Raw genomic sequence first — 27,049 nt, forward strand, 5'->3', positions numbered from 1 at the left:
ACCAACCTTTTTATGTATTAAGGCACATTTTTCCAAACTGGAAAATCCTTGGTACATGTACAAATTTATATAAATCTATTCATAAACATAAAATTGAACTCTACACATACTGTATATTCAAGTAAGCAAAAATACCACGCATGCTACACTAAACCAAGGCATTCATAATTTTTTTGCTGCACTCAGCAAGTCATATAAATCTTGATTTTTTAGAAAAAAGTTTTACTATTATGAAACAAAACATGCTATGCAGGACATGTTTATGTTATATTTGTTCCAATGGATCTTAATAGCAACTTAGGGTGCTATTGCTAGAGGGCAACTGTAGTTAGCAGTTAAACAAAATCTGAAGGAACTTTTCAGCTCATAAAACTTTTATGAGCAGAAAAATGCTATAGGGTGGGTTTAACAGTGGTTCAGGGGATACTGAAAATATGACTCCTGTCTATTTCAGGAGTAATTTGCACACCTGCGTTTGAAAAATTATTGAAAGGTTTTCTTTGTGAACATGTATGAAGTCTATAGAGTTTAAAGGCATAGGAAGAGTTTTATCAATTCTGGACTTTTTTTCCTTTTTTTTAAAGAATGTTCCTTGAAATCATCTGAAATGTCACAAGTTAGTGTAACAGGATTCTGAATGTTTTTAAAAACTGATATACTGTACCTTTAACTCAGAGAATAAAGTGGAAGTGTACAGATATTAAATTTAACATTATTATGCAAATGTTCAGGGTTATAACCTTAAAATAGGTGGCTTATTAGTTTTTTTAAACAAGTTCGTGTATACTACATACTATTTGTCAGGCCTGCTTGTTATTATTTTCTTGCCAGGTGTTCCTTTTTGCTAGTTTTATAATTTATATCTATCCAAATCTAAGTGTAAGACAGGTATTAAGCCAATATTAAACTAAAATGATATATATATATTACATATTGATAAAATTATTAATGAAATGGCATTAAAGATTAATGAGGTTTTGAGAAGAATAATTTTGACCTCTAAATTAGAGTTCATTTTGCTCTGTTTCCTTATTGAGAATTATGGTACTTTATTGCTGACATCATTCAGAAATAATTCCCATATGATTAATCCCATCTGCATTTTTGTTTGTACATTTGAGAAATGTATATAGAGATAAAGATTTATTTTCTGAATATGATGCTGTTGAGGAGAGGGTAAAGAATAAGGGACGTTAGTTCTGAGAACAGGGGATATCTGGGTAAACACCAATATTTATACCATTGATTGCACAGTCATCATTTTTTGAAAGGTAATATTAGCCCAAGATAGCCTCATATAATTTTTTAAAATCACATTTTTCATTTTTATAGAATTTATTATGTAGGAAAATTATTTTCAGAGTTTTAATTATAGGATCAGATTCCTTTCTTCAAATAAAATGTTATTCAGGGCCTCTATATTTTGAGTAGATAAAAAGAGTGGCTGCTCTGGTTAGTGTTTGAGGGGGGTATCAGGAGGCCCGCTTTCTTGGGACCTCTCCCTCACCCCCAGTGACAGTTTCTAAAGTAACATGTACCTCAGAACACAGCTAGAAAGAGAATGATAACATGTAGGTAATTCAAAATAAGCAGCAACATTTAATTCCTGAATGAATTGATTTTTTTAAGTAAAAACATTTTCTAAATTGGCCTAATTATCTATCTATCACTATAATGATACACATTTATTAACTTTGACCTTTGAATAACTCTGTATGATCCCGAAGAAAACAAATTAAGCAAATCTAGCTTCAGTCTTATTGATACCTATGTGTAATCAAAGTCATAGATAATTACATTTCAGAGTATGTGCAGAGCAAAGTCATCAAGCACACACTTAGAGCCTGATACTTTCAGACCACTTTTTACATATTTTATCGTGTTTAAACCTCAGAGATAATTTGTGAGGCAAGTAGGGAAAGTATCGCAGATGGGCGAACAGAGGCACACTGGGTCTGACACTTTGGCACTGGTCTATGTCTTGGCGCTCCTTGGAGCATTTTTGCAGTGAGGCAATCCTCTCCCCTGATGAACTCACAGGAATAATGACTCTCTATTGGCTCAGGTGCCACCCTGCCCATCAGTATCTGAAAGAACATAGACTCTGGAAAGACTGGCTTCTCGCTGGCATTCTATTGGTTTAAAAGCAGATGGCTTATATTTAGTTTGCTGCTAATATGGGACACTGTGTATGCTATTCAGATACCTGCTATGGCAAGAGAACAGCATGCTGAAATCAGTAGCTCTGATTCTGGGCCGTTTCTCTCCTGCAGAATTTTGGAGCACTTCCCTGAAAGTGGATGGGGCGGTGCCTGCACATTTGAGTGGTTCCCTTTGCTGGGCTCCAGCTGTGGCTCCCTTCCAGAGAAGCATATTTTTTTCTGCAGGGAATTAGGATGGCTTCCCCCATTTCTTCTTGGCTGTCTAGAAAAGGATTGAGTTCTTCTATTAGTCAAATAGTGAAAAAAGAAGAGACTGTCTATCTTCCTTTCGCTTCTATAGTAGGAAAAACAGAATTGACCTTAATGTTTCTAAATTATTAATGAGCTTAACACTGCACTACAGACCAAAAGTTACCTTTTTACAGAGTCCTCCTAAGTGAAGTATTTTGTATGTATAACACATATGGTCCCATAGAGACACACATACAAACATACATAGAGTCTCAATTTTTTAAAGCTTTTTTTTCTAATTTATTTTATTTAATTTATTTTTGGCTGTGTTGGGTCTTTGTTGCTGCACCTGGGCTTTCTCTAGTTGCCGCGAGCAGGGGCTACTCTTTGTTGTGGTGCGCAGGCTTCTCATTGCGGTGGCTTCTCTTGTTGCGGAGCACGGGCTCCAGGTGCGCAGGCTTCAGTAGTTGTGGCACGTGGGCTCAGTAGTTGTGGCTCTCGAGCTCTAGAGCGCAGGCTCAGTAGTTGTGGAGCACGGGCTTAGTTGCTTCGCAGCATGTGGGATCTTCCCAGACCAGGGCTCAAATCCGTGTCCCCTGCATTGGCAGGCGGATTCTTAACCACCGAACCACCAGGGAAGCCCGACTCTCAAATTTTTAAATGCTCTATAAATATTTTATTAACCCACTAATCTCAAGGAAAAATTTAAGAAATTGAAATTGTATTTCTCACAGGTTGAGTTTTACTCATGAAAGAGATGTTCCGTAGATAGCTAAAAGGAACTTGTCTTCTTCCTAACATGAACCAATGCCTATTCTTTCTGAAAATGGCATTTGCCATTACAAGTTGCTATGATCAAAACTACTACTGAGGTGGGGCGTTAACCAAAGGCAGATACCACTTAGTTCTTATTGGCAGTGACCTCTAGAGAAAGGCATACACTGTCTTCCAGCAGAGTGCAGTCAATCAAGGGATCTCTTCAGGTAAATCTACAACATGCCTTGTTCTTTAACAGAATTAAAAGGGGCACAAAATAAACATAAACCATAGGTCCTGCTCCCAAGGATTTTAAATGTGTTTTGGGGAGCCAATATTAACACAATCAAATATAATTGCAGTACAGAAACACATAATTACACACTTGGTATGAGGTACTAATTGTGAATGGCAGATGAGGTCAGCAAAGAAGGAATCAATGAAGGCAGGGGATTCAGAGAATAGTTCATGAGGAGGAAGATATATAACTTAGTCCTTGTTGGAGGGGTAGATCAAAAATAAATTACCAGAAACTAGTTATTAGCCAACTGCTTCCCAACAGAGGCTCACCAGTGGGGCTAAGGAGCCCCAAGTACAATCAGGCATTTTTCCAGATAGGGCTGGGATGACAGAGTGGGCATCCCTCCTTCAGAAGATGAATGCCTTCTTAGGATTCACCTAGAAACCTATACAGATTCATGGATACCAGAGATATTCAGGCAACTTCCTCAGGAGGGATTGTTCTCACATTTTTCTGTTTTTTAATGACTGATATTTTTTGATAAAGATAGTGTCTTCTGTAAGTTAAATACGTTGAACTTTTCAAAATACATCCCTATGAAGTATCACGGTTCAGAGTTACACACTTGTAAAGTTAAATGACAGAAAACTACTTTTTAAAGAGTGGGCTGCGTGTTCTAAATGGTGATCTATAGGTTTATGACATCTTAATTCAAGTGAAATTTGAATCACTAATATTACAGAAGCAAGTGCTGGGGAATCTAGAGTCAGTCTCTCCTTTGATTCTCGGCAATGTGGACCCAGGAATTTCTTAAATTTTCTGTCAGAATTTTTTGCCAGTAAAATGGATGTAGTGGTGATTATTGTATAAAAAGAATAATATTTCCTAAATTCTGACCCATATTCTTTTTTCCAAACCACAGGGATTATGAAATAAAAAGATGATTATATATATAAAAACACATATATGTATCCAAACATATATAATATACACGTATTCAACAAATAGTCAAATAATTGCCATGCACTAAGTACTACACTAGAACTGGATTTTTGAAGCACACACTGTCTGTGATATTCTGAACGACCATGGATAAGTAGTTGGTTTGCTCCATGGGATACATGGAAGAGGCAGTTGATGTAGTGGAAAGGACCTTTGGAAACAGACCAGGGTTCATGGTCAACATTATTATTTGTGATCTGTTTGGTCTTGAGTAAATTGCTTGATCCCCATAGACCTCAGTTGTTATATCATTAAAGATACATGCTAATACTACAAACTCACCAGATTGCTTAAAGGAGAAAGGATCTCTTCCAGGGCTTGCCAGTCATGGTGGCAGACACATCGCACATTTAACACTCCTTAAGTGACTAGAAAGCACCAAGCACAGTGCCTGGCACATGGCAGTGACTTAGTACAAATGAATTCCCTCTCAGCTTTAGCACTTATTTCATTCTGAACTTCTAAATGTAGGAAGATTTAGACTGTTTTGTATTAAATAGGTTAAAAATGGAATTATCTTAAAATTCGAGATGATTTATACCAGGGAGCCAAATATAATTATACTATAGTATCTGCTTAACTGCAAGAGCTTGTTAAAATTTTAATCTTCTATGGATTGTGTTTGTCTAGGGTGATGCCATTTTGGGTGCAAATCAGAAGCAGCTGCAGCCCTTATTTAAAATTTAAATATAGTTATAGTATTGATTCTATAGTATCTACATGTAGAATTCATTAGCTTTCTGCTCTTTTTCATGTGTGAAAATTGGGCTTGTGATTTTTGATAACTACCAATTTAATTTTGTTTCAAAGAAAAGATCTTTTTACGAATTCTTTATAAATTTTTCCAGGTGCTGGGCCAGGCCTCTTCTTGCATATTCATAGAAAACATGGGCATTCCCTGCTGTCTTTTTGTTGTTGTCAAGGAAACCCCCCAGTTCTCTACACAGGGATTACATTCTTCTTTCTTAATAGCTCTTAGATCATTCATTTGTGCAATGAATAAAAAATGTATTCACGGGCCCAGACAGTGTTCAGAACTTTTGGGGGGGGAGGGGGAGGGGCGTAGCCAAGGGGAGAGACGTGTGGTGAGAGGAGCAATAGGGATAAAAGAAATGGAAAAAGAAATGCTTTGTGAGGTTCCATTTTAATGAGGTAAAGTGAACATTTTATTTTGAAAAAGGCATTACCTATTTTTGTCAGTTTACAAAATTTATAACATTGCACCTCAGTGAGGCCAGTTTGTCACGTACAAATAGAAAAGCTGGTTAATAAGTGGCTTTATTGATAGAAGGATTCCAAGAATGGGGCCCTGGTTGAGGGCGTGGGGATGTGTTTTAGTGAAAACTGTTGTATATTTTTTTTCATTTGTATGGAAGTACTTTGATTTTTTTTTTTAATAACACAATTGAGGCAATAGAAAAGGTAGAATATTCTTTCAACCTAGGGCATCATGTGGACAATTGAGAACCTATTTTATTGCATTAGAAACTGTGCTCCTTAGAGAGATATGCCAGTGTTTAGACTTTGAGTATGGATCAGGAGGGAAACATTGATCTATTGGCATGAAGGCTACAATTATGCTTAAAAAGAGTGGTTTGATTTGGGGGAGGAACATAAATTATGGTGAACCTTCTAAATACTTGCTAGAATTATTGTGATAATATATAAAGCATTTTTCCATAAATAATTTGAAGTCTAAGTAGGAGATCTGAAACTGGAAAGAAAGAATCTGTGGAGTGAGAGGAAAAGTTTAGTTGTATAGCAGCATCCGTGTCTATGAAAATTTGACGTATTGTGTCACAGTACTATACCCGGACTTGCTTGCACCCAGTATATAACCAGCACGCACTATCTTGACTGGCTTCTAGTGACTTTATCTTTTCATTTTAATACCACAGTATTCCTGGCGTCTCACAGGGTGAGTTAGTTTCTTTGGCCGTATGCTGCGCGTAGTAGGTTTTGGTTTTTCTAAGTTGAGAAAGGGAAAAGAAAATATACTAATGTATGCTTTTGTAGAGTACAATGGAATCTACTAAAATTATCATTTTTTTATTGTGTTGCAATCTTATCTTGCTCTGCTCTGCTCTATAGGGGAACCATTTTACTCTCTGCAGATAAAACATTCTCTGCCCATCTCTTCACGCTCACCTCCAGGAAATGTTTTAAAGGCTTGTTGAAATAAAGTCATTCAATCAAGCTACTCTGCGGCTGGGGGAAAGAAAATAGTGTCATCCATAGCTTAGTTGGGAAGGCAACTTAAAATAATTAGTAAGCAACAAGAGTATGCAATAAAGGCTAGTTGGTTGCTTTAATAAAAGGAAAAATAGAGGTAATATGAAGTAAGTTAATATAAGTGGCACCTTTTAGCAGGCAAAGTCTCAGAATTGAGCTCACAGGGAACTCTGGGTGTTTATCCCCTCACTGAGCAGCTGTCCAGTTTACTCAGGAGGACCCAGAGTAGCACCGACCACGCGTCAGCCAGCTGACCAACAATGATGCCATTCTGTACAGGGGCTTGAGGAGCACCAAGAAATCTCCCAGGGCATAAATATTGCTCACACTTCTTCTCAACCTTGGCTCTATATCAGAATCACCAGGGAGCCTCCAGATAAAAATATCCACTACCCCATCCTCCACCAGATAATTTGAATCTGAATTTCTAGTGATAAGGCTCAGGCCTTTGTACTTTTTGTTTGTTTGTGTCTTTTCTTAAATTTGCTTTATTTAATTTTTTTAAATATTAGGTATCTGTATTGTTAAATGCATGTGATTTTGATGCCTAGAGAATGTTGAACTCTACTGGTAAAGTAAAGGCTTTCTGACCTCAGACAGAGGCTGAAATATAGACATTCCTGGGGAAGGGGCTGCTTTAAGCCTCTGCAAGTTTAAGTTGTATTTTACCATTTTTAAGGAGGAAAAATAATATGCTTAATTTATTCTCCCCTGAGTGAAACTGTGGTCTTTGATCATGTTTTGGGAAGTGTAGCTTTTCTCACAAATGTTAAATGAACCTTGGCATCTGTAAGTAAGGAAGAAAGTAGAATTAACTATCATTGAAATATATGTTTTTTAAAGTCTCAGAACAATTGTAATTGAATCAAAAGTGATAGTGAAGAGTGGAGAATACATCTGGAATTACCCGGAACTGCATACCTCACTTTGCTGTACCCATATTACCTTCTCTCTATCAACATGGAAATTAAAAGGAAATAAATATGCTTATAGCTTAAGGACTCTTTTGGCTATACTGCCAAAGTGAATTTGTTCATTATATATTTACATTTGAGAAAAACAGTGTGATAAGCCTATACAGCTTCTAGATTTGGAAAGAAAAAGAATGATAAAAAGAATATTGAGACTGTGCCTGCATATTTACATTATCTGATTTTTATAACCTTAAAAGTCTTTAGTATTTGAGTTATCTGTATGCTCTGTTAGTTGTATCTCAGAATTTGAGCTATTATTGCAGCCAAAAAACAGCAATTTTTCAGTCCAAAAAAAAAGGCAAGTCCTTCAAAGGAAGTATCAAAGTAGTAAATGTAAACTTTTCCATTCTTTTTTTTAAATTAATTTATTTATTTTTGGCTGCGTTGGGTCTTCATTGCTGCACACGGGCTTTCTCTAGCTGCGGCGAGCGGGGGCCACTCTTTCTTGTGGTGCGCAGGCTTCTCATTGCAGAGCACGGGCTCTAGGCGTGCAGGCTTCAGCAGTTGTGGCGCATGGGCTTCAGTAGTTGTGGTGCACAGGCTTCAGTAGTTGTGGCGCGAGGGCTTCAGTAGTTGTGGCTCATGGGCTTTAGAGTGCAGGCTCAGTAGTTGTGGTGCACGGGCTTAGTTGCTCCGCAGCATGTGGGATCTTCCCGGACCAGGGCTCAAACCTGTGTCCCCTGCATTGGCAGGTGGTTCTTAACCACTGCACCACCAGGGAAGCCCCAACTTTTCCATTCTTGATGATAAATAAATGTGTAGGCATTCATCCAACTAAATTCCCAAAAGAAGGGCTAAGTGGCTAGTGTAAGGAGAGCATTACATGTTTAAAGGATCCCTTCACTTTAATTATGGAATATAGAAGTTAGTAAGGAAGGTGAAACAAGTATATAATAACAACTAAGGAAGTTATAAATAAGAATAATATGACATAAGTCCTATGGCATACAAATTAAAGATACAGCCAATTTGGGCTGATGAGTTTTAGTGAAGAGGTATCTAGGGGCTTCAGCTGGATCATTCATAAATGCAGGGATAAAGTTCAAAGGAGGGTTTATGAAGATTCCAAGTTGGGGGCAGGAATGTTCTTGTTGAACAGAAGTGTGAGTTGGGAATGAGGAGGATCTTGAGATGGGGGCATGGATTCTATGCATCCAACTTAGAGATGCAAGGAATGAGAACAGAGAATAAAAGGCAGAGGATAAATGTGGGTACAGTGATGGAGCTGTTTGAACACCCTATTGAAGAGGTCAGGTGGCAGAGATGACTTTTGAAGAAGGGGTGGTGTAATTAAAATAAAATGGTGTTTGGTAAGTTTAGTTTAGTAGCTATAATTTGGAGGCTTAGAAGGAAGTATATATATATATATATATATATATATACACACACACATATATATATGTATATATGTATGTATGTATGTATTTATGAGAGGCATTTGTTTTACTTTAGTCAAAGCTTTTTTACTCAAATTTTAAATCCTTGATTTTGACCAAAGTACTTTTCTGGTGTTAGGACATCTGGTAATTATTTGTCTATTATCTATCTCTCTAGCATCTATTTATCTATGAAAAGCTTTGACAATCTTAGAGAACTAACATGAAAAAGATAAGAAAAGTACTGCGGTATGGTTGGTTTTTGTTTATTTGTTCTGCTTTCAAAGAAACACTTAGAAACCAAAATAACCTGGATTTTCTTTCATATAGCTCTTTATCTTATTGTTCAAAAATGCTTGAAGGGCCCAAAATTCCTTGATTAAGCTCTCCAGGAAAGCCCTTACTCTTTAAAAATTGGAAGTTAGGAAGTCCCTTGAGCCTCTTCTATAAGCAAGAAAAGCCCACACTCAGTGATAACTCCTTAAGCGCACTTAGACCAGATGACTGTATCTAAACACATTCTTTCCACTTGAAAGAACAGCATTATTAGAGGATTATCTGAATTTGGGAAAAGAGATGATTCCCATTTATCATCCCCATATCATGTCTGCCTCAAAAGTGAGGCCATCAGAAACACTTATCTTGTTTATTACCCTTTCTGGGTGTAAAATTCATGAATTGAAAAATATGGAGCTCCTTGCTCAGCAAGAGGGAGCTGTCAGTAAGATAGCGTGCTTGGGTGGTCCACCAAATGAACCTCAGCTAGCAGAGCTAATAGGGAGATGCAGGTCACAGAATCCAATCTTGATCTCCCAGCCTCTAGCGAAATCTCTCACCTCTGGAGGAATTGGGTATTGATATAAATATCACGTGATTTTCAATTATTAATGTAATTAAGAATGCAAAAACAACTGACAAGATTTGGGGAGGATGTTTATATCTTGATCACTAATGTCAATTCTTTTTTCAACATCCTGAGTTGGCACCATTTTTAGTGCCTCAAATTTTGAAAATGATGGGGAATTTAGGATGTCTGAGACAATCTAGTTGAAATGCACATTAGGTGGTTTTCTTTGCTTTATGAGGTGCCAGTTAGCATTTTATTTTAATTAAGAACATATCAAAGGTGAATGAAGTTGAAGCATTTGCTTATGTCTGGTTATTAGATTCATAGGTATGTGTCAGAAAGCTTAAACATCTTAGAGAACTTCAAGTTTTCTCTATTTTAGTTCTATAAGTGTTTCTTAAGTACTTCAGTATGGCTGTCTATTGTACTTTTTAAATAAAGAACCAAAATCTTTTTTGATGCACATTAAGATGAAATCTATTTTAATAAAGAAATGTGATCCTAATATCTCTCTGCTGAGTAGATTTGTATATAATTACATTTAATTAAAAGCTCTTAAATTGTAAAATTCCCTATAGAGAACATGAACTTTAGCCAGCTGCCTCTGCATCTTAGCAACTATGTTTTGTGTCTGCTAACAGTAAGACTGGAAGACTTGTGCTATGTCTACAAAACTCTGCCATGAAGTACTTAAAAATACTTGGTGAATAATTTGAGGTCAGCTAGCAGTAAAGCTTTGTGTGTAATGCCATTAAAAAAAAATCTATTAACCGTGGTACCAGTATATTCAAGTCAAGCTGTTAAAATACATTCATGTAAACATAGAAAAGATTATACATACACCTTGTGGAGTTTTGTGGTTTGACTCTTGCAATCCAAATAAAAGTTATATCACCCTTAGAATAAAATTCTAAAATAGAGCCGTCTTTTATAAGGACTTGTTCATCTAAGAGCTGGGAATATTAATTACTCCCTGAGGTTGCACTGTTGGCACAAAGTAGAGCAGATCACAACTTTGTAATGAAATACCTGCTTTCACAATAGCACAGGTGTCCCCCTGCCACACCCTACAAAGAAACTTTTCTGGTTTGCAATAATTATAGCTCTTGCAACTCTCTCATAGCATGCGTGGTGGGTGATGGTGGTGACAAGAAAGGGGGATGAAGAAGTAATTTCAGAAACTAAATAAACAAAGAGGAGCAAATAGGAATATGGGTGAGATGTAGGTGGCAGCAGTAGGAAAGAATTCACCTATCTATACTAGGTAGGTTTCATGAAATTTTTAAAATATGGAAACAAACTAGCCACGCTGAGAATGAAATGTAGATTTATCTGTAGAGAATCTGTTGGCAGAAAATATTATCTTCAAAGCCCTGGGCAATGAATATTTTTGTCACCCTCAAACCAATACTAAGAAAACGGAAGAAACCATTTGGAACACAACTTATTTTAATAATAAATACTAGTAACTTAATTGTGAGAAGATTCCTTGGGAATCTTCCTTCAGAAAAAGGAAACAAAATAATTCCAACTCACATTTCATATCTTCATTTTATTTAAGAATTCTCATTTAGTGAAATATTTTTACAGTACATATCCAGTGAGCACTTTTTTTTTTTTTTTTCCAATGAGCACTTTTAAAATCACTGTTTATTACGATGTGCTGATAGTTCTTTGGTCAGTGCCAGCTTCAAGGTACCATGAGAAGCATAAGATGAAACAGCTTAAAGTATTTCTGTGTTTTCTACCATTCTGAGGCAAGTCAGATCAGATGCTTGTAAGGCAAGTGGAAAAAGGAATCCTAATTTAAATTTAATGATTGGTACATTTGCAATATGTACACTGAAAAAGTGTCCTTTTTTTAAAAAAAATAGGGAGAAAAGAGTTATAGTAAGGTCATTTCTCTAACCTATTGGCAAGAGCATTTGTTTCAGAGAGAGAGAGATTTGGAAGATACCCTTGGAGGTCTTAGGTCTCTGTAAAGTTGGTAAACATGTGTCTGCCATATAGTCTCATAGATAATAGGTACTCAGTAAATTTTGTGCAATCAGTTGGTCCTGGGGAGATAACATGTTTGGGTGCCATGCATGTTTGTGGTGGTACATTTAATTTTGCGTGCAAAAACCAGTATGATGCCGAGCTGTGTTGTGAAGTATATGCAAAGACCACTCTCTGCTGTGTTTGTATGGCTGTGAATGAAATATTGTGATATTTATTTAGGTTAGAAAATATATTCCATCTAATATTTGAGTCTTTTGGTGAAATTTTCTAATACAATGGTCTAAAATACTAAGAAGTCCTCATAGATTTATGAGCAATAAGAAATGTCAGAGTTCCTTACCCAAGTGGAAAATGGACTAAAAGAATATTATCCTTTGTTCATTGAACTAAAACTAGAGAATACAAAGTGAATGTCAGGGACATTAATTAATTGAATTAAGTAGACAATAAGAGTTGATAGTCAATGAAATTACTATATGAATTGTTGATTTACAATGACTTCTTTGTTTTCTTTGCTAGAAAAACATTTTATTTTAAATTATTCATTCCTTTGTGAAACATGTAAGTGAGCATCAGGGTGTCAGTTCCTTTGACATGCTGACATTTGACACACTGACATGCCTCTGTGTCTTTTCTCTTTCTGCTTTATTCCACCCCACTTATTTTTAGAGCTACCAACATGATACTTAATGAAACCTCTATCTATAATTATTCACTAAGAAGATAGTGGGATATGTTTATATCAGTTTTGTTTTCTAAAAAAGTAAGGAATTTATTTAGAAATCCATACAAATCTATAATAACATTGAGTATTTTTACCCTATTCCTAGCCTAGGAGTTTATAAATAAAGACTACCAAGCAGTTATTTCCTTATTTATCCTTGTGTTTGGCTGGAGAAGCTTGGCTGAATGGTTAGTTTAATCTCAACTACTTGTAAAAAGGTACAAAATGTGGTGGGGATTTTTTATAAGCTTGACACAGACCCATGCTTCTTATTGAAATTCTTTCTGTATTTAAATATAAGATGCTGTGGGAATTTAGCAACTGTATGTGTGATACACACATACAGTGTGTGTATCTTAATACTTAATAGTGAATTCTCATTTACACCTAGTGAAACCTAATGAAAAGGGTTGTATGTAAAATGACACTATAAGCAATATAAGATAGGCGTATTTTTGAAGTTCCTGTTAAACCCTACAGAGTCGAACAGAATAGTTTAACTGAGTGTGGCTTAATTCTGCTATGTTCAAATAGTATTAACAATGAGAGACTACTTGATTTGGTGATTAGATAAGATTCTCAATGTGACATTTCAAGAGATTCATTTGTACAGAAGGCATTTAAAGATGTATTCTCTCATATACCTATATATGCACATGCATGTATAGTCTCTCACATTCTTTTTTCTTAGTGAAAGGTAGCCTTCAACATAAGCCATATTAAAGGGTGTTTATCATCTGAAGATGTTTTTTTTTAAATATATACACCATGAGGCAATATAAGATTACAGTAACAACTTCAGTGATCTAATATTGAACGAACTTATTCTTTTTGGGAAAAAAAGGTAAGGCATTTAGCCATTTCCTTAAGTTTGGCAGTTAGGAGTAGTTGTAACATCTGTGGCAGAAATCATCTGTATTAATTTTATATTTTTATAATATACTGGAGTTATGTATTGACCTCATTTCTCTTTATGGTAGAAATATTTTTCATTCATTTGAATACCTATACTCCTTTGTTTACATAGTTGAAAGGCTGAATGTATGGGGTGGAGATATAAGGAATGATTTGTAGTGTGTGAAAGTTAAATAGGATGGACATATATATGTATATATATATATATATATTTAGGGAAGAGTATCCCACTCCAACACAAATAGTGTTTTATGGAGACAATACAGTGAAAATGGGATACATAAAAAAAAGAGTTTTCTTTTTTGTTTTTATTAGAGATTTGAGTGAAAGGGATAAATGTAAATATGGTATATGTTCCAGTTACATAAAAGTCTTATGGTCTTTGGGGGTTTTTTTTTAGCAAACCATAGTTAAAAACAGAAGGAGCTCCGTAAAGTTTCAGTTTTTTGTTTTTTTTTTTAGTTACCTTTTTTTTTGGCTGTGTTGCGTCTTCGTTGCTGTGTGCAGGCTTTCTCTAGTTGTGGTGAGCAGGGGCTACTCTTCCTTGCGGTGCGTGGGCTTCTTATTGCAGTGGCTTCTCTTGTTGTGGAGCACGGGTTCTAGGCACGTGGGCTCAGTAGTTGTGGCACACGGGCTCTAGATCTCAGGATCAGTAGCTGTGGTGCACAGGCTTAGTTGCTCCGCGGCATGTGGGATCTTCCCCGACCAGGGATCGAACCTGTGTCCCCTGCATTGGCAGGCGGATTCTTAACCACTGCGCCACCAGGGAAGCCCCGTAAAGTTTTTATTGGTAGTTCATATACTTCTTATATATTTATGTTGACATAAAGAATATAAACAATATTGCTACCTTCTCAATAGAGTATTTTTCTTTTTTGACATCGGTAAATGCTAGATACTGATCCTTTCATGCGTGGAAGGGTGCAGCTTTTTAATTAATTAATTAATTAATTTGTCTGTGCCCAGTCTTTGTTGCGGCGGCATGCCCCATCTTTCGTTGTGGCATGTGGGCTCTAGTTCCCCGACCAGGGATAGAACCCAGGCCCCTGCCTTGGGAGTGCCGAGTCTTGACTGCTGGTCCACGAGGAGCATCCCGGGAGCAGCTACTTACAACAGGAGCCATCTCCCTACCGATGGGGGGCAGGGGTGACTCTGTCGTAATTATTCCCCCTCTAAGTTCTCAGGTTCAGCCTAAGTGTGTGTGGCATGGATCAGGGCTAGGCTGAAAGTTAACTCTGCGACAGTGTTCCTGGGGCCAGAGGAGGAGACACGGGGCCATCCTCCGTGCTTCTCTTTGTCTTTTTCCTGGGTTAGCACACCCACAGGTATCTTTTTGCACTGCCGTGACACTGAGACTAGGACAGCTGTAGTGACAGGACCCTCTCCTAGAATGACTGAATTCCTCTCTGATGAAAGTGAGGGTGCAGAATGGCCTCCCTCCTGGCATTTGGACAAGGAGCTTTGCTGGTGGATATCTGGAGACAGAAAAGGCAATTGGGCTTAGTGGTTGGTACCCTGTGGCAATCTACAACCTAGGAAATGTTCTGAGGATAAGGGTTATTTAAAGTATGCTAGTTCTAATGTTTAGCTGTGACTCCTGAACTTCCTTTGGAGAAAAGGTTAATAAAAAAACAATAACTGACCGAATCCAGGTCACCTCTCATGAAGGATAAAGGTGTAAAGGTGTGGAGGGCTCTTCTTTCCTGGTGCTTTCAGTGAGCCATCCCTGCATGGAGACCCCCCTCTCCCTCCAGGGCTTCCTGCCCTCGTGTATGGGATGTGCCTGCAGCCTATGCAGCTAAGTCTTGTCTCACTGTTGCATTGGGGTGGGGTTGTCATCACACTGTGAAAGGGCTATAAAGAAATCTCTCTTTTGCTTTTCTAAAAACAGTCTTCTCTGGGACAAATAATGACAAAAGGCCAGAAGGAATCGCTTCTCATTTCCTTATTGAATAGAGGGCGTCTAAGCATCCTCCTACATTAAGGACAGCAATCAGTTACTTTTTCTGTATGATCTGGTGAAGCGGTCTTAACTTTTAACTTTTTTTCAGGTCACACAAAGATCAATTCCTATATTTCATGATTACAATGTGTGTATGTGATTCCTTGTTCCATTTTAAGGACGTTGCTGTGTTAAACATGTTGAAGAGTTTTCATAACCCATTGCTACAATCTTAAATTGGATTTATTTTTCCCATTGTTAATATCAAAGAGCAAATTCGAAGACTGAGAACCATGTATAGAAGGGTGATTGCTCTTAATGTGAAAAGATTTGAATCCTTCTTTGTGTGTGAGAGTGTGATCAGCCAGGCTTGCTATCAATTTCTTCTGTCGTACACTGCCAAATCTTCTATTTAAGTATTGTGAAAACTCTTTGTTTTTTTCAGGTCGAATGAGTGATTTGAGTGTAATTGGTCATCCAATAGATTCAGAATCTAAAGAAGATGAGCCTTGTAGTGAAGAAACAGATCCAGAGCATGATCTAATTGCTGAAATTTTACCTGAGCTAATTGAAATTGATCTATACCACAGTGAAGAGGATGAAGGGGAAGACGAGGAGTGTGCCAATGCCACTGACGTCACGACCACCCCATCTGTGCAGTACATAAATGGAAAGCATCTGGTTACCACTGTGCCCAAGGACCCAGAAGCAGCAGAAGCTAGGCGTGGCCAGTTCGAAAGTGTTGCACCTTCTCAAAATTTTTCAGACAGCAGTGAAAGTGATAGTCATCAGTTTGTGATCACCAAAACTGGAATGCCTACTGCCATGCAACCTAATGAGTCTAAAGAAACAACTGAATCCCTTGAAATTACATGGAGACCTGAGATTTACCCTGAAGCACCAGAGCATTTTTCAAGTGGCGAGCCTGATATTTTCCCCACAGCCCCAGGCCGTGAGGGAGAAGCCACAGAGGGGCCAGAATCAATCACAGAGAAAAGTCCTGACCTTGATAATCTGGTACATGAACATACTGAATCGGTACCTCTGTTTCCTGAAGAGTCTTCAGGAGATGCTGCCATTGACCAAGGATCTCAAAAAATGGTCTTTTCAAGGGCTACAGAAGGAACATTTGGTGAAGAGGCAGAAAAAAGCACTTCTACCACATATACTCCAAGTAGAGTTGCAAGTTCTGTATCAGCGCATGTTTCAGAGGATGTATCATTTACCTTAACAGGGACTCCACGGCCTGATGAGCCGTTGTCCACAATAGAAAGCTGGGTGGAAATAACCCCTAGACAAATTGTAGAGTTCTCAGGAAGTCCTTCAATTCCGATTCCAGAAGGCTCTGGGGAAGCAGAAGAAGATAAAGATCAAATGTTTGCCATGGTAACTGATTTATCACAGAAAAATACTACAGATTCTCTCGTTACTTTAGACACTAGCAAGATAATGATCACAGAGAGCCTTTTGGATGTTCCTGCAACCACCGTATATTCGGTTTCTGAACAATCTTCTGCAGTAGTGCCTACCAAATTTGCAAGGGAGACAGACACTTCTGAGTGGCCTTTCAGTACGTCTCTTGAGGGAAAGACAAGGAAAGATGAGGAGAAGGGAACTACAGGTACGGCTTCTACAGCTGAGGTACATGCGCCCACACAGAGATCAGATCAATTAACTTTACCCTCTGAATTAGAAAGCTCAAATGAAGCTACATCTAGTGATTCAGTGTCTGCTACCAGGAAGAGTTTTATGTCCTGGATGACACCCACACAGTCTGAAAAGGAAACAGCAAATTCTACTCTTGTCTTTACAGAAACTAATGTTTTAGACCATCTGGGGGCACAGACTGCTGAGCCCAGCCTTAGCAGTCAACCTGGGGTTCGGGAAGTGCCGCCCACTGTCCCAGGTAGCCCCGTCTCTGTCTTTATGGAGCAGGGTTCTGGAGAAGCTGCTGCTGACCCAGAAACCACCACTGTTTCTTCATTTGCATTAAATTTAGAGCCTGAAATTCAAGCCAGAAAGGAAGCATCTGGCACTTTGTCTCCACACGTGGAAATTGTATTCCCTTTTGAGCCAACTGGACTAGTTTTGAGTACTGTAATGGACAGAGAGGTTGCTGAAATTAAAAGCCAAACATCCAAGGAAAACATGATTTCAGAGATCTCAGGAGAGCCAACTCCTGGGGCAGAAATAAAAGGCTTTTCTACAGATTTTCCTTTGGAGGAAGATTTCAGTGGTGACTTCAGAGAATACTCAACAGTATCTCATCCCATAACAAAAGAAGAAACGGTAATGACGGAAGGCTCTGGGGATGCAGCATTTAAGGATACCCAGATGTCACCATCTGTAATACCTACTTCAGACCACAGTAATCACACAGCTGACTCAGAAGAGCCTGGTAGCACCTTGGTCAGTACTTCAGCCTTCCCTTGGGAAGAGTTCACAGCCTCAGCTGAGGGCTCAGGTGAGCAACTGGTCTCAGTAAGCAGCTCTGTTGACCAAGTGTTTCCCAGGGGTGTGGGAAAAGTCTCTGGGACAGATTCCCCATTTATTGACCAAAGATTGGGTGAAGAAGGTGCTATCAATGAAACCGATAAAAGATCCACCATCTTGCCAACAGCAGAAGCTGAAAGTACTAAAGCTTCAAAGGAAAAGGAGGAAGTGAAGGTCAATGGCACAGTTTCAATGGACTTTCCTCCAACTATGGAGCCGGACAAATTATGGCCCAGGAAAGAAGTCAACCCTGTAAGGCAAGGAATTGAAAGTGAAATAGTGTCAGAGGAAAAGATTCAAGAACAGAAATCTTCTGAACCCCCTCAAAGCTCTGTTGCACCAGAACAAACAACTTTCGATTCCCAAACATTTCCTGAAACTGGACTCCGAACCACAGATTATTCTACACTAACAACAAAGAAAACTTACAGTAACAATAAGAACATGGAGGGGGAAGGCATTTCCTCAGTTGACGTGTCTACTCCAAACCTAGATTCAGAGGGCTTAGAGTCGTATACTACTCTCCCTGAAGTTACTGAAAAATCCCATATTTTCTTAGCTACTGCTTCAGTGACTGAATCAATACCAGCTGAAAGTGCAATTACAGGTTCAACAATCAAAGAGAAAGAAAGTATAAAACCCTTTCCCAAAGTTATGAGACCAACAATTGAAGAGTCAGATACGGATCTTTTATTCTCTGGACTGGGATCAGGAGAAGTTCCGCCCACTACAGGATCCGTGAACTTTACTGAAATAGAACAAGTCATTAGCACATTATATCCCCAGACTTCTCAAGTGCAAAGTTTAGAAACCAGCATCTTAAATGACACAACTGGAGACGATGAGGGAATGGGCAATGTGGCAAATGAAATCAGACCACTCATTTCCAAAATAGACAGCATTTTCGAAGCCAGTGAGACAGCATCCAGCACAGCCTTACTAGAAATTTTAAGTGACACCACAACAGAAGGACCCTTCACGGCAACTCTCACTTTCTCTACAGACACGGAACATCCTCAAAATCAGACACACAGTTGGGCAGAAGAAATCCAGACTAGGAGACCACAGACTATGACTGATCAAGTCTCTAACGAGAACACTTCAACAGCAGAAGCTAAAGAAACAGCAACCCCTTCCACTGATTTTCTGACTAGAACTTATGGTCCTGAAACGGCCAAAGGATTTGTTACATCAACACCAAAACCATCTGACTGGTTTTATGAACATTCTGGAGAAGGATCTGGGGAATTGGATGTGGTTGATTTAGTCCACACTTCTGGAACTACTCAGGCAACTAGGCAAGGCAGCACCACATTTGTTCCTGATAGATCCCTGGAAAAACATTCTGAGGCTCCAAGAGCTGAAGCTGTTACTCTTGATGGATTCCCAACAGTTTCAGTGGTGCTGCCTCTTCATTCAGAGCAGAATGAAAGCTCCCCTGGTCCAACTAGCACACTGTCAAGTACAGTGTCATATGAAACGTCCACAGGAGGTGCTGCAGACAGTTTCCAAGACCACTTTGGGGGATTCGAGGATTCCACATTGAAACCTGACAGAAGAAAAGCCACTGAAAATATTATTATAGATCTGGACAAAGAGGACAAGGATTTAATATTGACAATTACAGAGAGTACCATCCTTGAAATTCTACCTGAGCTGACATCAGATAAAAATACTATCATAGATATTGATCACACTAAACCTATATATGAAGACATCCTTGGAATGCAAACGGACTTAGATACAGAGGTACCGTCAGGACCACCTGGCAGCAATGAAGACAGCACTCAAGTTCTAGAGAAGTATGAGGCAGCTGTTAACCTCTCTTCAACCGAGGAAAACTTTGAGGCCTCTGGTGATACTCTTCTGGCTAATTACACTCAGGCAACACATAACGAATCGATGCCTCCTGAAAACAGAAGTCAGTTAGATCACATGGGCTTTATCTTCACACCTGGGATACCCATCCCTAGCCCAGAAACAGAATTAGATGTTTTACTTCCCACAGCAATATCCCTGCCCATTCCTAGTAAGTCTGCCACAGTTAATCCAGAGATTGAAGAACCAAAAATTGAAGCAAAAACCCTGGATGACATCTTTGAATCAAGCACTTTGTCTGACGGTCAAGCTATTGCAGACCAAAGTGAAATAATATCAACATTGGGCCATTTGGAAAGGACACAGAATGAGGATGAAGAAAAGAAACATGTAGGTCCCTCTCTTCAACCAGAATTCTCTTCCGGGGCTGAGGAGGCACTGATAGGTCCTACCCCCTACATAAGTATTGGTACTACCTACCTTACGGCTCAGAGTTTAACAGAGGCACCTGATGTGATGGAAGGATCCAATCCCCCAGCTTCCACGGATACATCAGCAGTTTTAGCTGTTGCAAAGATGTTCTCTCAGACACCATCATCTCCTCCACTCAGTGTCCACTTAGGCAGCGGGGCCTCTGAGCACTCAGAGGACCCCCAGCCAAGAGCTCTGCCAAGTACAGATGCCAGCACGTCCCCAATACCCCCAGGAAAACTTGCAAATATTGAAGTGACTTTCAAACCCTCAAGTGAAGAGGACTTTCACATAACTGAGCCTCCATCCATATCTCCTGACACAGAGCCTTCAGAAGATGAAAGTAAACCTAAATTATTAGAACAAGTGGAGGCTTCTGCCACAGAACTAATTGCTCAAGAAGAAACTGAGATTTTCCAAGACTCTCAAAACAAAACCAGTGTTCAACTTTCTGGAGACACAGTCAAGGTATTTCCCAGTATTGAAACACCTGAGGCTGGGACTGTTGTCACAGCTGCAAGTGAAATGGAGTTAGAAGGTGCTACACTGTGGCCACATTCTACTTCTGCTTCTGTGATTTATGGGGTCGAGGCAGGTGTGGTGCCTCAGGCCAGCCCACAGACTTCTGAGAGGCCCACCATCCCTTCTCCTCTGGAAATAAACCCTGAAACACAAGCAGCTTTGATCAGAGGGGAGGATTCCACAGTAGCAGCACCAGAACAGCAAGTATCGGTGAGGATTCTTGATTCTAATAATCAGGCAACACTAAGCACCGCAGAGTTAAATACTGAGCTTGCAACACCATCATTTTCCCTTCTGGAAACTTCTAATGAAACCAGTTTCCTGATTGGCATTAATGAAGAGTCAGTGGAAGGCACAGCAATCTATTTACCAGGTAAGGACACAACACTGATAAATCTGTTTCCAAGCTTGGAAACAGTCCCTTGGTCCTAACATAGATGTGTATATAATTTTTGTTGTGATGTTAAAATCAGTGAAGGTTTTTGTATTGTTCATGTAACAGCAGGACAGGCCATACATAGTATTGATTCCATAATGAGATGCAAAGAAAGTAAGTATAGACTATTTGGGGGCTTTAAAGATATGCTTTGTATTTTTCTGGGTGTAAGAAACAACATACAATTGCAACATGGAAAAATTGAAATTGTTAATGGTATAAAAATTCAATTTGGTTTTACCCACAACTAAAGTATTGCTTTGTCTTATGTCCCATAGTTATACATCTTAGTTTTAAAAACAGGAAAGACATCTTATTTTTAAAAAATCTCTCATGAATGGGAGCAATTATGGCAATATCAAAATCTGTCAGGTCTTTAAAAATGAGACTTGTAAATAACTTTAATAAACACTTCACATAGTTCATGCAATATTAGTTATCAGTTCATACTTTTGTGTAGTTCCCTTGCTTCGGATAGTCTACATAATGCTTTTAACACAGTGCCTAGCCATAGGGAGAATTCATCCAGTATATATTCAAGCTCTGCCTGTTGAGAGAAGATTTCTGTTTTTTTACTGAATGGACAGAAAGCACGAATTTGATGCTGGTTCATATAGACTGTGTCATTTAAGCTTCACAAAAAGGCTACAATGCACACATTATTATCCCCATTTAAAAGGGTAGGACGTGGAGGTTCAGAGAAGTTCTGTAATTTGCCCGGGGTTGTAGCCACACACATCATGGCAAAAGTGGGATTTGAACCCAAATCAGCCCCACTCCAAAGTAGGTGGTTTTTTCTACTGGTCTTTGGTGGTTTCCTATTAATATAGTATAAAAATGAATAATTGATATTTAATGATATGTAAGTCAGAAATCTTGGACTGTTTACTGTGTAGAATTTATTTTCGTTTTAATCTAGCTTGATAATGTTGAAAAGTTCACTTTAATGGTGTTTTCCAAGAACAATGGAAATAATAATGTCAGTGGAATCCACAAGTAGCTATCACCACCTAGTTGCTACCTAGAAAAAGAAAAAAAAAATCAGTACTTCTAGGACTGTGTTGGTTGAAAATATGATATTTTGATATCATATTTATATGATATCAAATATATGAAAATATTTTCATGAATATGTTTTACAGCATGGCTGTACTTAGAATTATTCTTCTGATCATTTCAAACTTATCTTTTGTGCTACCAATGCTTCAGTTTGTTGTGCTTCAGATAGAGTGAAATAGTCATAAAGTGTAACTTTCATAAATGACTTGAAGTATTTCGTGAATAAAATTGATCAAAGGTGGCTGATGGATTTTTTTGTTGTCACTCTTTATTTAATCTGTAAATGATAACCTAGTAATCTGGCCAATATTCATTCTTTTGTAATTTAGTTGAAATATACTTCAGGTTAGAGAAAATAGGGTATAGAAATCACTGGTAATAACTATATATAGAGAGAGAGTTGGATTTGACAAATGAATGAGAAATGTGTACCAGTTATCCAGTCCACAATGTTTACCTAGAATCAGAGCTTGCATCTTCATTGCAAAACACATTGTCACTTCAGGCTAAGGCAGTAAACAGTAGCTCCTGTTGGATTGCCTGGTCTATCTGTTGCAGTTTCAGCTTTCAGATATGACTACAAAGTGTTTAGGGGAGAATAAAATGCACAAAAACAAAACTATTCTAATCTAAACTACTTTACGTTCACAGCCCCCTTCCTTGTCAAGTCCTTGTCCCATACTCTCGCATGGTTTCTCGTGTCTGTGGTGGGAATAATGCTGTACTTCACATTTGTGTGGCACGTCGCACTTTACCAAGCCCTTTCACTTAAATGTCATTTTGATTTTGCACTAAGAGCAGCATGTAGATGTGCTGTTGACCATAGCCTTGTCATCTAGGCAGTGTGCTTTCAAAAGCAGAAGGCTAAAATGGCTAGGGCGATTTTAAATATCTTTAGAACTATAGGAGAGTCGTAGCAAAATTGGGGTCGCTTTTGAAGAAATAGTTGCAACCATCTGAGTTAACCTAATTATCATGTTGAACCCACACATGCGAATGTGTATCTATCAAGTCTTTCTAGTAGTCCAGAATTTTCTTAACACTCAGAAAGTGTGAGTTTGACTTTCCTGGGTGGGAAAGGCTCAGTTATCTTCTATAGCAGTACCTGTTTATCCAAATATTCATGTTTCATAAGTAGACATCTTTTCTTCGTGTACATTATTTCAGACTTTCAGGACTTCAATTTTTGACAATATGGTTTTTATTCCATATATGACCTATTTATTTCAATTCTTTTGTAAAACATTTAACTCTCATTTGGATTCTTAAACATTTGAAACAAGCAATTCTGGAAAAGTATTCAAATAATATATATAAGCTATTAATGTAAATAAAGTTATCCATGCAATATTACAGAATAATATAATATATATATTACAGAATAACATATGTAATAATATATATATTACAGAATAATAATAATATATTACAGAATAATACATAGTGTAAAAGTACTTGCATTTAGAAAATACGTATTAAACTGTTTTCTCCTCATAAATTTGTATCTCTGGCCTTTATATTGATCCGCTAGGAGTGTCAATTTTGTGTTTTAATAAGAAAATTGTAATAAAAATTTGGGATTTCGTTTAAGGTGAGGTTTTTGTATTTGGGTTTGTTTTTATACAGTAGAGTTTAATCCATGTGTTGCTTTTCTTCAAGTATAGTTTAAAGGAGTACATTTGGAACGTGTTTTTGGAAAAAGCATATTAATGTAGCAGAAGAGACTTCAGTGCACACTTTCGAAGAAAAAGTTTCTGAGCATTAAGTGGTAAAAGGCAATAATAATTCAAATGATGGTAACAAGCCAATGCTAAAAAGAATGCATGTTCTGTGTATCCAGCCATTTCACATGAACTAACCTCGTTTAAAAGAATACATTTTCCATTCACTGTGCACATACGTGTAATCATTTTGACTAAAATCAATTGCCATTATCATGCCAACTAAATCTGCAGTAGAATGTATTAGTTGCCAGATACCATACAAAATATTGTTTAAAATAATGATGATTGAATCCCAGAAATGAATAGATGCAATTTGTAATACTTAGTTATAATGCCAAGAAACACTCCAGAGAGAAAAGTTAATGTTAATTTTTAATGTGTAGTATCTCTAAATTGCTATGGTAAGGCTTATGTTATGGTAGCAAGAAGTGGCATTTTATGCTAAAATATGTTGAAACTTAGAGATGAGCCTAATTGCTTTTCTTTCTTTCCTGAACATGGTAGGACCTGATCGTTGCAAAACGAACCCGTGCCTTAACGGGGGCACCTGTTATCCTACTGAAACTTCCTATGTGTGCACCTGTGTGCCAGGATACAGTGGAGACCAGTGTGAACTTGGTAAGATGTTCTCACGTGAAAGACTGTAGTGCTTTTCCAGAAGATGTACTGGGGGAGAATTTATATTGCTTGAATCAATCAGAGGATTTCGGAGAAACCTATGTGTAGATGAATTACATGTTAAGTGAAATTAAAATCATAGAGTAAGTTAAGTAGGGTGTGGGAAAGAGGGATAGATATTTACTGAATTTTGTTGATATACCCAAGACTCAGTGAAGCTTACTGGGGTCAGCTGTGTCTTTGTGTGTTTTTTACACATAGGCTTTACAAATGTAAAGTTGCGTAAGTATTGACAAAAAATTTTAATCTGTCCCCACATCTGCATATCAATAAATTATCAATTTAAATACAAATTTTTTAAGAAAGCTCTTTTAAAAAATAGGGAGTTTTTTTGTTTTGAGATAACGTGTTGCTCTGATGTGGAATGGGAAAGCTCCTTCTCTGGCTGTCCCCAGAGACCAGCCTCAAGGGCTTGTGACATTGGTGTCTTCCTCCTCTCTTTTGGGTTCCAAAGAATATCACTGTCTCTTTACTAAATCAGTTCCTTTTACTCCCATTCTTATTTAGGTTTCCTTTTCCTTAAAAAAATTTTTAAAAAGGACCCCAGTTTTGATTTGGCTGAATATAGATGTTGACTCTAGGAGAGAAATGATGGGATCTACTGACTAGGTGCTCCTTTTAGCAGCACCGTAATTGTTTACTCATAATGATCGAGTAAGGAAGGCCCATGGATTACACTTTAGATTATCCAGCAATATTGAGATAAAACCCCCAGCATTCATGTTAAAAGAATACTTATCTTTAAAAAAAAACAAAAGTCAACAGAGCTAGTAAGCTCTATTTGTGTGCTAATCAGTGAGGATATAGAGATCGCAATAGATAACATTTAAGAAGTAATTATATTTTAAATATCAAATTTACATATATATGTATAAAAACATTTCTGTGGCCCCCATTCTTTTTCACATTACAATCAGTTAAAAATAATGAGTTATTATATGTGAAGCTGTTAGATCAGTGGCGGGCACTTAGCGAACACTATAAAAGTATTTGCCATCATTATTATATAATATTTTCCCTAAGGCCATTTCTTTAGGGAAGAATACAGTATATACCTCTTAGAAATTTAATTTACTTTGTATATTCATTTTTAATACTTAATATAAACATGAATTAAATTTTTAGTGGAATTACAAAATGCTATGGAATAAAGGCATTAATTTCATCACAAGAGATCATAGAGGTCTATGTTAGAAAGGTTGCATTTGATATAGATAAAAATTGGGGAAGATTTTGATAAGTGGGAGAGGGAGACTCAACACAGCAAACAAAAGCACAGAGACCACAAACTGCAGAATGCATCCGAGGGGCTACGAGTATTCAGGATGCCTACTTAGGGGTTTGTGAGAGAGAAACATTGGGAAAGAATATTGGAAAGCTGGTTGGATCTAGATAGGTCTAAGAAGGTCCTGGATCCAATGTACTGAAGAGGTTTACTTCATACTCTAGTCGAGTGATTCTGAGACTTTAGCATGCGTGAGAATCCTTTATAGGGCTTGGTAAACTACAGTTTGTTGTTCCCATCCTCCACAATGTCGGATTCAGTAGGTCTGGGGTGGGCCTGGGAACATGCATTTCTAATCTCAGGTGATGCCAATACTGCTGGTCCAGGGACCACACTTTGAGGACCACTGCCCTGGATAATTGGGGCCCTTGGAATGTTTAGAAGCCAATGAGTAAAATTATCTTGATTGTGTCTAAAGAAGATGACAATCAGCAGAGTGAAGGATATATTGGAGAGGGAAGAGCCCAGAGGCTATGCTCAGTTAAGTATTTTCAGTGTTTCACATGTGAGGTCATCAGAGTGTGAGCTGGGATAGGGGGTGGGAAGGCTAGGGGGATTCTTTATTGGTTTTAGGACTCATGTGACTCATCTAAAAGCAGTGGAGATAATGACCCTACTCTGAATATATTTGAAATTTTCTTTGGGTTGCCAGATTTAGCAAATAAAAATATTAGAAGATCAGTTAAATTTGAATTTCGGATAAAAAAAGATAATTTTTTTTAGTATAAGTATGCCCTAAATATAGCATGTGACATACTAAAGTTTGTCCTTTTTTTAATCTGAAATTAAAATTTAACTGGCTATCCTGTATTTCACCTGGCAATCTTACACTAAATAAGATCCTTTGACCTGTTTTGAAAGTACTTTTGTGGCCTTTTACGATTTTATTTCAGATTTTGATGAATGTCACTCTAATCCTTGTCGCAATGGAGCCACGTGTGTCGATGGGTTTAATACCTTCAGGTGTCTCTGCCTTCCAAGCTATGTTGGTGCACTTTGCGAGCAAGGTAAGAGCTCTTGCAACATTTGTATGATGAACAGGTTGATACTTCAACTGTTAGTTCTAGACAGCCCCTTTTTTTTTTTGAGCAATTTTGGCCATGCTGCAAATTCTTTTTTGCAGAGGAAATTCACAGGTTGCCTAAATACATTAGGTTTCC

The 27,049-nt window shown here is 37.9% G+C and overlaps 1 protein-coding gene across 3 annotated transcripts in view; it reads left to right on the top strand.

Annotated features, from left to right (window-relative positions):
* VCAN (versican) overlaps positions 1-27,049 on the top strand; it is a 115,254-nt gene that overhangs the window by 57,470 nt on the left and 30,735 nt on the right. For all 3 annotated transcript variants that reach the window (XM_061189418.1, XM_061189414.1, XM_061189417.1), the window contains 3 exons: positions 15,849-21,080; positions 24,431-24,544; positions 26,783-26,896. In XM_061189418.1, the coding sequence (XP_061045401.1) occupies positions 15,849-21,080; positions 24,431-24,544; positions 26,783-26,896 (5,460 nt within the window). The remainder of the gene's footprint in view (positions 1-15,848; positions 21,081-24,430; positions 24,545-26,782; positions 26,897-27,049) is intronic.

Source organism: Eubalaena glacialis, chromosome 4 (assembly GCF_028564815.1).
Source record: "Eubalaena glacialis isolate mEubGla1 chromosome 4, mEubGla1.1.hap2.+ XY, whole genome shotgun sequence".
Classification (NCBI taxonomy): domain Eukaryota; kingdom Metazoa; phylum Chordata; class Mammalia; order Artiodactyla; family Balaenidae; genus Eubalaena; species Eubalaena glacialis.